Here is an 11,852-nt window from a genome sequence, read left to right as displayed (position 1 = left end):
ATCTGCTGATTTATGGGTTCAGTTTAACAGCAGCCCCTGATGGATGCAGCATTCCCCTCCGGTAGCTCAGTGGAGCTGCACTGGGTAACTTCAGTAATGTTCCTGCTCCGTTTCATATTTATTGGCTGCTATTTTTTAATAAAACCTGGAAGAACATAGGACTGGTTATTTTATCAAAGCATAACCTGGTTCATCAGTCCAAAATTAAAGGCAATTTAAACCAGGATATTAAAATTATTGAACTAAAATAGGACAAAAGTCAGGGGGACCTAGAGGCCTCGTCCCCCAGCGTGATCTCACATTTTATTTTTGTGCTGGCAGGCTGCAAAGCAGTGAGACAGTGCCCTCCAGAGCAGAGGAGACATTCCTGGAGCACCTGTGCAGAGCATGGGCAGCTCCTGCCGTGCTGATGGATGTGGAATGACGAACCCAGAGGCACCATGGAAAAAGCAAATGGCAGAGCCCAAACACAGGGCTGGAGTGGAAGGATGGGAAATGGTGCCTTGATTTGCCAAAGTGCTTCCGTTAGAAAATATTAATCTTTTCAGACAATGCATGGAAAGGCCCTGCAGCAATATCATATTAAATTAATGGAGTCCATCATTATGGTGGGCTCAGCTCAGATTTATTAGATGTGCACTGTCATCAAGAGGAGTCCCTGGATAATTCTGCTCCTGTAGCAGTTGCTGCTAGCTGACACTGGTGTGACAATCCTCGGGATTTTGGGTGCCCGTCTGTCCCCCTGGGGCTCTCCAGTGGCAGTGCAGCCAGCCAGCAGCAGCACAAGCTGTGCAATCAGTTTGGGAACCAAAGCCTTCCCCAGCATGAGAAAACACTGCATGAACAGCCCTTACCAGCAGTGCTGCCCAGCTCAGAGCTCCTCAGGGGCGCTGGGCAGATCTCACCCCCAACACAGGACAATCACCACTCCAAACCAGGAGAGACCGCAGCAGCCACGGAAATGGCACAAACACTGCACAAAGCAAACCAGCAACCCTCCCCTTCACACAGCTGCTCCCTCATTCTTCACTTCTGCAACAAAACCTGTCCACGTCTCTTCCCACCTCCCCACAAATGCAAAGCATGAACTTCTACCAGTGGCTTTTAGTTAGCAAAGTTCCATCTGCAACCTCAGGAAGCGTCAAATGCCCACAGTGAAGGAAACATGCAGCGAGTGAGCAGGGTCTGACACAGCAGCTCTGAAAATCCTCAGCCAAGCCCCCTCCACTGAGAGGCTGTGGCAGAACTCCCCAAAACCTCCTGCAAGGCTCCGCTCCAGGAATTCAGCTGCTGCTCGCAGCATGTGAGCTGAGGCCAGTGAACTGTCCCTGGCAGCTCAGGCTCAGAGGGGCTGGGAGCTGCTCCAGAGTCTGCTGCACCCACCCCCTCAATGGCCACAGAGCAGCTGCCCAAAACCCCCAGATCCAGGGGAAAACGAGGGGTAAAGCAGTAACCAACCACCTCTGAACACAGCTCCAGAAATGTGCCCAAGCAGTCCCTGCAGCAGCCAGGGGACAGGCAGAGGACTGGTTCAGGGTGTGTGCAATTAGCACAGGGGGGTCTGCAATTAGCACAGGGGGTCTTTGCAACTTGACACGGCTCAGCTGAACATCAGACACTCCCCGAGATGCTCGAGGCTGTCCTTGACACTGCTGCTTCACACAAAGAGCTTTAATTCTCAACATAAGCATAAAAAGAATGGGTCTGAGTTGGTCCAAAATAAGTAATCAAGAGGGAGAGTTATTTGGCAATTTCCATCATTATCTTTGTCTGCTGCTGCATCTCTGCTGACAGCTCATTTTTGAGCACTGAAATCTGGCCTAGGAGCACTTCAGAACACAGCAATGCTCCTGCTGCCGTGCCTGGGAGCTTGGCAAGGGAAGGAGGAGCAGCTCTGGAAGGAAGCACTGGGGGTCCCTGTCCTGTTTCCACCCCAGCACATGGGGTGTAGCACCCCAAATTCACTGCCTCCTGCTCCCCAAAAGCCAGAGCCTTTTTCAGATCACCTCTCAAATTTTATCAGTATCAAAGTATTTCTGGAGCTGAGGGCAAGTGAGTGTGCTGGGGAGGGAATATGGACTGCCCAGCAGCTCAGCCAGACAAGCAGGATCTGGGATGGAGCAGGATCTGGGATGGAGCAGGATTTGGGGTGCAGCAGGATCTGGGATGGAGCAGGATCTGCTCCCTGGGGATGCTGCACTGCCAGGGGCTCCCATGGGTGGGTGTGCACCAGGCTGGCTGCAGCTCATTCCCTTGCCAAAGGCAGGCAGGATAAACACAGTTTCTCCTGCTGTTTTCCACACTTAGGACACTTAAACCATAAAACTTCCCATGCCCTCCAAACAGAACTCAGTAATAAAAAGGAATAAGAGCAGAACTCACTTTTTCCCCTGAAGTCCGTTCTGTCCCAGCGGCCTCAGCAGCAGAGGAGCTTCCCTGCCCTTCACCTGCTCTCTCCTCTCCCACAGCTGCCTCTTATCACCCCATCACAGCCTCCACCACTCCTGCCCTTCTCCTGCCCCCACCCGGCCCCTGCCCAGGTGTTTTCACTCACCGTGCCTGCAGCAGGCAGCCCAGCCAGCACCGGGACACTCAGCTGCTCACACCTGCACCTTTACAACTGCAGGCCACTGAGCTCAGATGAAAGGCTCTCCTCTAAGTGCAAAGGATTATTAATGAATTTCTCCCCTGGCTCCTTGACGGGGAGATGTACCTGGCAGCATGTTATCTTTGCAGCACACAGCCCTGGCACGGGCAGGTTCCCTTTCTGCCAAGGGAGCTGTGCTGGGAGCAGGGATGCTCCAGCAGCTCCCCGTGCCCCATCCCAGTGCCCCTGGCACTGCAGAGCCCCAGAGATGTAAGTCCTGCCATCTGACCCGACGTGAATTCCTCAAATAAATGATATTTCACAGCCCACTGGTTTCCTCCCTGCCGAGATGATCCTTTAGGGTGGCTCGCTCGGAACAGGGCTGTGACAGAAATTTTGGTCAGTGCAAGACAAACTGAAGTCTCAGTATTGGCCTCTGAAGCCCCATGTTCTGTAGCTTCAGAGAAATTAAATGTGAAGGCAGGGCTTGGTTTTTTTCCCTTTTTCTTTTTTACTTCCCTCTGTTGTCTTTTCACATCCAGCCTGTGCTCCTGTGCACAGACCCAGGGTTTGGCCACCTTGCTCCTGTCCAGCACTGGGCTGCTGGAGGTGCCACCCCTCCTCAAAAACACCCTTGGAACTGGTCCCTTCTGTGCTACCACACCTTATTTCTGCTCCAATGCTCTGCTTCTCCCTCCTCTGCTGTTCTCTGTTGCAGCTCCACGCTGTAAATGCCTTCTCCACCTCAGGGGCGCCTGCGTTTTCCCAGGAAGAGCCACGGAATGAAATAATTAATTAATGAATTGCAGGGGTTGGCCACGCCAGGAGCAGAGTCCTGGAGGTGCTGGTGGAGGCAGGGGATGAAGAAGAAGGATTGTGGCACTGCCCTGACCTGTGCCTGGCCGAGCTGCTCCTGCCATCCATCAGCATCACGGGGAGGGAAGCGCTGCTCCAAGGAAGGGTCAGAGCAGGGAAAAGCCTCCACACATCCCTGTTCTCCCTCCAGAAGTGGCTGAAATCGTGTTCCAGGGCAGGGGATGCAGCCCTCCACAGAAATGACAGAGGAGCACCCCCCTGAGGACAGGAAGGTTAATTTGTCAAGCCGTGTAAAGCATTTTAATTACAATTCATATAACATGTATAAATAAATATTACATTCTTTCAGTCTACAATGCATACTAGGCATATCTTGTTAAAACATCCATCTATGTTATTGGGTGGCAGGATTGACTTCGTCCAAGTTAAAAAAAAAAAACCAAAAAACAACAAACTATGGAGTTTAGTAATTAAAAAACCCGAAACAACGAAATCCGTGGCAAGGACAGGATGATGCAAGTGCTTCTGGCTAACAGTCAGGATGTACCACTGCTTTCCAAAGGCTGGATCTAGCAGCTCCTTTTTGTGAGGAGGGCTTTGGGAGGACAGTGGCTTCCTCACTGAACAGATTTTGCTCTGTGTCCTCTGTGAACATGAACTGGCACTGAGCCAACACAGTTCTGCCAGTTCACACCACCAATTAATTAAATCTCTGGTTTGTATCTGCTTCCGATTTATTACTGCCTTGGTATTTGTTTGTTCAAAACATCAGATTTGCAGTCTAGTCTAAACTTTTCAGTCTTAGCTGGTCCAATGGCAAAAAAAAAAAAAAATAAAAATCTGTAAAACAGCTCCAGATATTTCTTGTTCTTGCTTCAGCAATATTTCCCTCCCTCCCAACAGCGTGCCCAGCTCTCCCAGTACAAGGGAATAAACGTCTGGGGCAACCAGGGTCTTTCTGTCCATTCCTCTTCTTGCTTTCAGGGCTTGATGAGAGCTGGTGACAGCAGAATAAACAGAAAATTACAGCACAAAATTATGGATTCATGAACCTGGCAAATAAAAAAACCCTCAAACAACTCAACTGCAGGCTGTGCATATTTGGCCTGTGATGGTCTCAGTTCCAGGAACATTTACAATGCACCAGTGGGGCATCCCACTGCGTGGTACTTGTAAAAGCTAACAGAAAACAGCACCTTCTTCCCTTGGTGAAACACAGGAGCTTTGGTTGTGGAAATTTAAAATGAGCAACTAAACAAACAACCCCAACCTGAAAGGAAAATGAAAATTCTTCCAAACAAAACATCTTTCTAGCTAGGGTGAAATGGAGGCTCAGGCTTTCAGAAGAGACATCACATGGAAATTATTAGTCAATACTTATCCCCTGAATTCTTTAAATGACAGGAGACTCTTTACAGCTAACTTAGAATGTTCTTGTCCCACTGTGAACTTACTGAATTTTATATTTTCCTGTTTTCAAGATACTTAAAAGAAAACTACAAATGGGAAAATGATTCTGTTTCAATTTACAAGACAAATGGAAAAGTAAAAATGAAAATACCAGGTAATTTCTTCCTCCTTCACACATAATGCCAAAGACACATCTTCATTTTAAATGAAGGAATGAAAAGAAATGGCTTGAGTACCAATGTAAAAAGTGTCCTTGTGGGTCATATGTCCATTACTGTGATGTTTTATTGGAACCAGAACAAGTTATTGTTTACCTCTTGCTTACTCTTTTCATGCTCTTATATTCTCTCATTTCATTTTAAAGATATTTTTGGTACTGTGAAATATTACTATCATTTATTATTTGTATGACCCATAAAATGAATTTTCACAACCTCATCTCGCCCAGTTCATCATATTGGTCATACCATTTCCTTGTTCCTTTCTGCTATTTGTGTTCCACTTCCTAAATCCATGAATAGCAGAATAACCACTGGGAAAAAAAACAAACAAAACAAAACAAACAACAAACCCCCAACAAAACGAAGTGAAAAACAAAAACAAACCACGGACAGTTTGGCAAATTCCTTTCCCTGATTATAAAACTGCCTCATCACTTCTCCTGGCGATCCCTTCCCCTCCCCCTCGCCCGTCCCAATATATACTGTAGAACTGAAGGCATCAAGGTGTGGTTAAACCCAAAAAAAGAACCCCAGCAGGGAGCTACGCTTTGTCCTTGAACTTCCCCACGTAGTTCCGTGTCTCTTTGGAGTCCCCCAGCTCCATGTCCTGGCACACCCACTTAATGTCATCGTCGTGGCTGCTGAGGATGGAGTTGACGGTGGGGCAGCCGTCGTCGGGCGGGATGGTGGTGAACGTGGTGAACTTCACCCGCTTCCTCTTGGACGTGGGCGAGTGCAAGGGCTCCACCTTGTGCTCCTTGGCCAGCCTCCCCCCCGGGTCTGCAGCCCTGTGCACCTGGCTCTGAGTGTTCTTCTGGGCGCTGCCGTTCAGCAGCTGGCTGCTCTCCTCGCCGGCCGAGCCCCGGTCGATGATGGTGGTGTGCTCGTCCTGCTGAGGCGACGCGTCTGCCGCGTTCTCCAGCAGTTCTGCCTCGTTGCCCAGCCACACCCAGTCGTGGGAGTGGGTCACGGTGGTCTGTCCTTCCACCAGGACCTGCTTGTGGCGGTACTTGAGCGCAAATGTTGCGCAGTTGATGAGGAAGACGAGGATGGCCAGGCAGAAGACGCCCAGCAGGGCGTACATGCCGATCTCCAGGTCGCTGAGGCCCCGGGGTGTCTGCACCAGGTCGCTGTCCTCCATGCCAGCACCTCCCTTGGGCAGGTCCACCTGGGCGGGGAAGTTGGTGAAGTCGATGGGGATGTTCTGCAGCTGGCTGTCGTCCGAGAGCTTGCCGCCGTCCAGGCGGTTGTTTTTGATGACTTTATTCTTGAGGATGGACTTGGCCGTGGTGCCGGCCTTCCTGAGGAGCCCCTCGTCCCTCTCTGCCGAGGAGCCGCCGTGGTAGCGCCCGTCCTGCCCGTGGCGCTCCGGCTCCGGGCCCTTGTGGCGCCGGTCGCTGGCGCGGTTCTCGATCTCGCCCGCGTCGTAGTCGCCGCCCGCCTCCGCGTCCGCGTCGTTCTGCCCGAACTTCACCCTGATGCTGCCGCTCCCCACGGCCAGCACGCTCTTCCTCTTGGACTTCTGGCAGGCCTCCGAGATCATCATGTCCACCTTGACCAGCGCTCCCTGGCCCTCGCCCTCCGCGGCCACCACCGGCCACCTCAGGGCAGGGCTCTGGTGCACGGACACCACGGCTTCGTCCAGCGACACGGCCGACAGCGAAAAGTCCTTGGGGTCGTAGATGTCCAGCGGGGTAACGGAGCTGTCACTGAACTGGATCCAGGTGCTGACCACGGCTTCCTGAAAGCACAGCGAGATGGTTAAAGACGGGGCCCTCGTGGGTCAGCCCAACCCGCTGCAGCTCATCCACCCCTCAGCTGGAGGAAACAGGACACAGCCACTCTGCATTCAAAGCTAGCTTCGACTGATGGGGCAGAAAATGGTCACATTTGTCACTCAAGGTTCCACTGCTACTCTCCCTGAAAATGTTTTGCACAAAAATAATTGATATGAGATGTCTTTATTACCAAAGTACCCATTAGCAAGCTCCAATTTTACAAGCTCTGTAAGGAAAGTCATTCCTCTCATACAAAAGCCAAAAGAGGCAAATCACAAAAATTACTAGAGGCACTTGACAGAACACTTATATCCCTCATGTTCCACATGCACAGGTGTCATGAGGAGCTGTCAAATTAAGGCATAAGTATCTTAGCAGGAGGAAGGAGATACCACAGTATCTTGGAAATGGCTGGAGCAGAAGATACATCTGAAAGGAAAAGACTCACAGAACAATTGCCATTTTGCTGGACAAAGGTTTGTTTTGAGTAAAACATACTTTATCCTTGAGATAATAAAAAAATCCACCAAATTTCTGTGTCAAGAAGAGGAGGATGGGGATTCTGGCATGATCTCTACAATAAAAATACAAATGGCCTGGATTTAATTGGTCTGTCTTTGTGCTCTGCAGGTAGCACTGTCAGAAGTCATCATTAGAAGCAAACACAAAGCCAGAGGTCAGCTCTTTGCCATGTGAAATCCCATCCAGATGACACAGATATTTACTTCTCCACATCTCAATAGCTTTGTTTGCAGGACATTTCTTTAATTTTTAATTTGTTTTATGTCTTGCCTGCATAGCCAGCAGACGGCCAGGCAGATTGCCAGAGTTCAACTTCCCACAAAAGGGAAGTTCTTTCCTTCCCACACTTCAACCACAAATGGCTCTAATAACTTCACACTTGGGTACCTCCAAACAACTGGGCTGAAAAACCAGCACTGGGGAAAAACATTGCCACCCTGTTCATGTCCAGTCATAATACAAATTTACAACTTAATACGGTTTCCAATTGGCTGCAATTTGTGATGCTATGGTTAGAAACAAAGAGAATTGCTGCCCTTCCAGTTGAATTTAAAGCTTTTCAATGAAAACAGCAAGGGGCATTTAGCTGGGCAGAAGGTTGGGCCATACTGAATATTTGATTTCCAAAGCACTATCAGCAAGTACTTGAGGGACTGAAAGAAGAAAAATAAGTTGTGGCACAACAGGAAAGAAGGCAAAGTTCTTGGTGATTCAAATTTACTTCAAAGAGCTGAAACAGAGCCAGGGTAACTCAGAAACTGGGAAGGGTGCACTGCATAAGGAAATTAAAACATCTGATCTTTCATTAGAGAAAAAACCCTGAAATGACTGAACAAACACAAAACTGCAGGGCACAGCTCGAGTTTCTACCAAAGAAATCTACAGTGGAGCAACCCCGGTGATAGGAAAGCAAAGGGTTTTTTTTAATGGATACATGCAGAGAGAAAAAGATTCACCTCCTCAGGCAATTCAGCATCCTGTTGTCTTCCTTCTCCCTAAAACAAAGGTCAGCCTCATGTGCCACTGGGGAAGACACAGTGACTTTTCACCAGCCTATTCCAGGGAAAACACTTCCAGCACTGCCTGCCAGTGATGCCCTCCTTTGGAGAGCAGGGGGAGAAAATCGTGCAGGATTTTGGAAATGATGGCAGGCACCTGGGAACCTGCACAGCTCCAACACCTCTGCCACAGGATCCACGTCACTAAATCCTCTGTGTGTTTGGCCAAAGTTGCCTCCAACTTCAAAACAACTTTTATTCTTTATGCCACTGCTCTACAATTCTGCATTTCTGGTTTTATGAAGCAGAGACAAAGAAAAATGAGATGGCAGTCAGCTGAAATTTGCAGGCGCACATGTGATTTACTGTAGGTAACAGAGGTGTGCACTGGCTTAGCCATTATTTTCTACCAGCATTGACATTTTTTATTTCCAAGAGAACATTTCTTCATAGGAGGAACAAATTTTTTAGACAAAACAACATTGTCATGCCCATACTATGGACAACATTAATTAAAAGGGAAAGAAAACAAATGAGAGAAAGAGGGAGAGAGTTTAAAATCCTGCCAAAATGCATTGTATCAGCCCAAATATCCTATCTGGCAAGAGATCATTTCTTCTCATTCCCATCATTAAAGGAAAGCCAAAGGCAGGGCAAGGAAGTGAATTTCCCAAATGATTATAAATTCTGAAAAGCTAAAAAAGAAAAGAAGAGAGAAAAAGGAAATGATTTAGTGCCATGTCCTTCAAGGAGCCGTTTCTGCAAATCCTGTGTACCACATCAATAAATCCCCTCCAAATCTCTGACAAGGCCCTCCAGTTACTCTCCGAAGATGAAGATGGATTGGAGCCTTCCCACCTGCCAAGCTGCTGCCCCTCGCCTCATGCCCTCACCACTGAGGTGACAAATGCTTGTGCTCTTTAATTATCAAGCATAAACAAAGAGTTGGAGGGATTATCTTGCTTTCCAGCCTTTCTGTCCCCCACTTCTCCTGCCTCTTGCCCTGACATACACCCGGAGGTGCTGCACTCCAGGGACACAGCAGTGCCAGTGCTCCCGCAGAGCCGAGGATCTGCAGCCTGACTGGATGTGAAATGAGTCAGAGAATGCTCATTAGGTCGTGCTAATGACAGCAAAATCCAGCCCAGAGATGTAGAACTGCTTCCCAGCACCTCTCCTGATTAGCATCAGGCTTTCCTTAAGCACATCAAAAACTTTACCAAAACATATTTTGTCTAAACTTTCCTTTGTGCCTTTGCTGTTCTCTTGGCAGTTCCACCACCTTTCCTGGCCTTGAATTACAGCGTGACTTATCAGCCCAAAGATACCACTTGATAAATCTTCTTGGATAAACTGGTTGCATTTTAGAGAATTTTGCTGCTTAGAAACACAGATCAGGATATTTGATTTTATTCCATGCTCAGAATAAAATGGCCTTTTAATGGTCTTCATTCACTATAGAACAAATGAAAGTATTTGTGAATAAGCCCTCAATTGCTGGGGTCAGCTGCAAGGGTCCTGGAGTGAGGCAGGACATCAGAGGAAAGAAATGGCTGGCTCTGCAGAAAACAAATACACCTCTCCCTCAAATAAAGGCAAAGGAATACTGTTCTCAGCAGCTTCTCCTAGACCAGCTCTCATTGTTCTGTCTGGGGACTTGAATGCTGGCATGGATTTCCCTAGCAATTTTATCACGTGAAATATCAAAGTATTACATGTGCATTTATTTTTAAGCCTGTGGCTTGTGTAGTAAAAATTTGGCTTGATCATTATGATGTGGAAATGAAAGGCAGCCAAGACTCAGATCTTAACTCAAACCATGCATTCCCCCACTGTGTATTTCTCTCTCTCCTTTTTGTCCACTCTGCTAATGTGACATTCCTTTCCAGTGGGAATTTGCTTGTCTTTGCAAGGGAAGAATTGAGATTCTTATCCAACAATGCATCCCTTCTCCCTTTCCCATGCTGCTGAATTCCTTTGTCATTCCTGCGAGCCCCTCCATGGCTCTGTCAGCTTAGAGAAGGCATAAATACAATTTGGGTGTAACTTAGACTGCCAGGATGGGTAATAAATCCACACCATAAAAATACTGCTGGTATCTGTTGTTAACTGAGAGGTGCCAGTGAATTCTCAGCACTTGCAGGAAGGCCAGGAGCTGAACCTGACGGGTTCCTCCAAGGTTCCTCCATGCACAAGGCAGCCCAGGGAGTGACCCCAGGGCAATGACCAAGGGTGCTGGGCACCCTCCCCTCCCAGAGAGGGAGAGCAGGGCTGGAGCAGCTGGGCAACTCCAGAACCTGGCTTTGAGAAAGCACCAACATTGCTCCTTTCCCCTGAGAAAGTGTCTGCAGCTCCCCAGGAGCACTGAGAGATGCATTAATGCACAGAGCTGTACATTAAAGGCTTTTTTCTTCTTTCTTCACTGACCCATTTCAGTTCATTAGCCCCCATGCAATACTCTACAGTGACAAAAAGGCTGGGTATGACTGTGAGTTCCCCTGCACAGCCAGCTGAGCTTTGAGAGTCCTTGAAGCTCACTTAGATCAGAAAACATTTAAGCACTGCAGGTTTTCTTCTGTTTACATTTTGGAGAAGCCTTTAAGATGACAGTGTTGATTTAACAACCGTCAGCAAGCCAAATGGAACAGCTTTCCTACCTGAGCAGATGGCCACCAAAAATAGATTACTCACAGATAGAGTTTCCAAATTTTCACAAGACACTTCATCTTTGATATCTAAAAGTTGGTCAACCTGTGTCTATTTTTAGGCACTTAAATCACTGATCCACTTTCCAGTGCCAATGAGCTCCCTATTGATTAAAAAATAATATATGGGCTCAGCATCCCTCAAGGTCACCTTGGCACAGCAAGTAATTAGTTGCCCAGCTACAGATAAAGGTATCTAACTTAAGGCATCCAAGGTGATAAAATATTGGCTTATCTTCTTTAGAGTGCTTTGTATTTATGGAGAAACTGCCAACTTTTCAGCACTTTGTTTTGGCTACTGTGTGCTGTGTATGCAGACAAGGTGTGCTCATTAAAATTAAGGCAATCCAGTTGTTTTGGTCACTGAAGGAAAACCACACCAAAAATTCTGCATTTTGTTTTTCAGTTGCATCAGTAAGGTTTGCATGAGTTATTTGGGCCTTTTATAAACTTGCTTCAAAGGAAAAGGCACACTTAAATAATGAAGCCCTCACAATGTTCAAGTACAGGCTCAGTCCTGGGCTGTCTCCTTGGAAAAAACCCTCTTTCAAAAGGGCTTGATTTTCAGAAAACACTCAGCATTTGCCTCAAAACGCCAGCTCAGTCAGGATCTCAGCTGATGCACTCTAAATCATGAGTCACTTCTTGCAAAATTTAGCCACAAACATTCTCAAATTTGCATTAGTTTTCCTAAGGGAGAGTGACTTAAATGTTATATCCTTCATTCAAACTACAAATGAAAGGAATAATGTCTGTGACTCTACAGGTCCCTCCTACGCCATTTCCTTCCATTTATCCCCCAGTGTGAAATCTGT

General features: G+C 47.6%; 1 protein-coding gene across 3 annotated transcripts in view; it reads right to left on the bottom strand.

Moving 5' to 3' along the window:
- Positions 1–3,680: 3,680 nt before the first annotated feature.
- Positions 3,681–11,852, bottom strand: part of TMEM132C (transmembrane protein 132C) — a 182,922-nt gene continuing 174,750 nt past the window's right edge. For all 3 annotated transcript variants that reach the window (XM_077787270.2, XM_085593385.1, XM_085593386.1), the window contains one exon: positions 3,681–6,775. In XM_077787270.2, the coding sequence (XP_077643396.1) occupies positions 5,576–6,775 (1,200 nt within the window). In that variant the 3' untranslated portion in view covers positions 3,681–5,575. The remainder of the gene's footprint in view (positions 6,776–11,852) is intronic.

Source organism: Lonchura striata, chromosome 15 (genome assembly GCF_050655825.1).
Source record: "Lonchura striata isolate lonStrDom1 chromosome 15, ASM5065582v1, whole genome shotgun sequence".
Lineage (NCBI taxonomy): Eukaryota > Metazoa > Chordata > Aves > Passeriformes > Estrildidae > Lonchura > Lonchura striata.
Note: the sequence above shows the minus strand (reverse complement) of the source record. Positions and strands in the feature narration are given on the sequence as shown.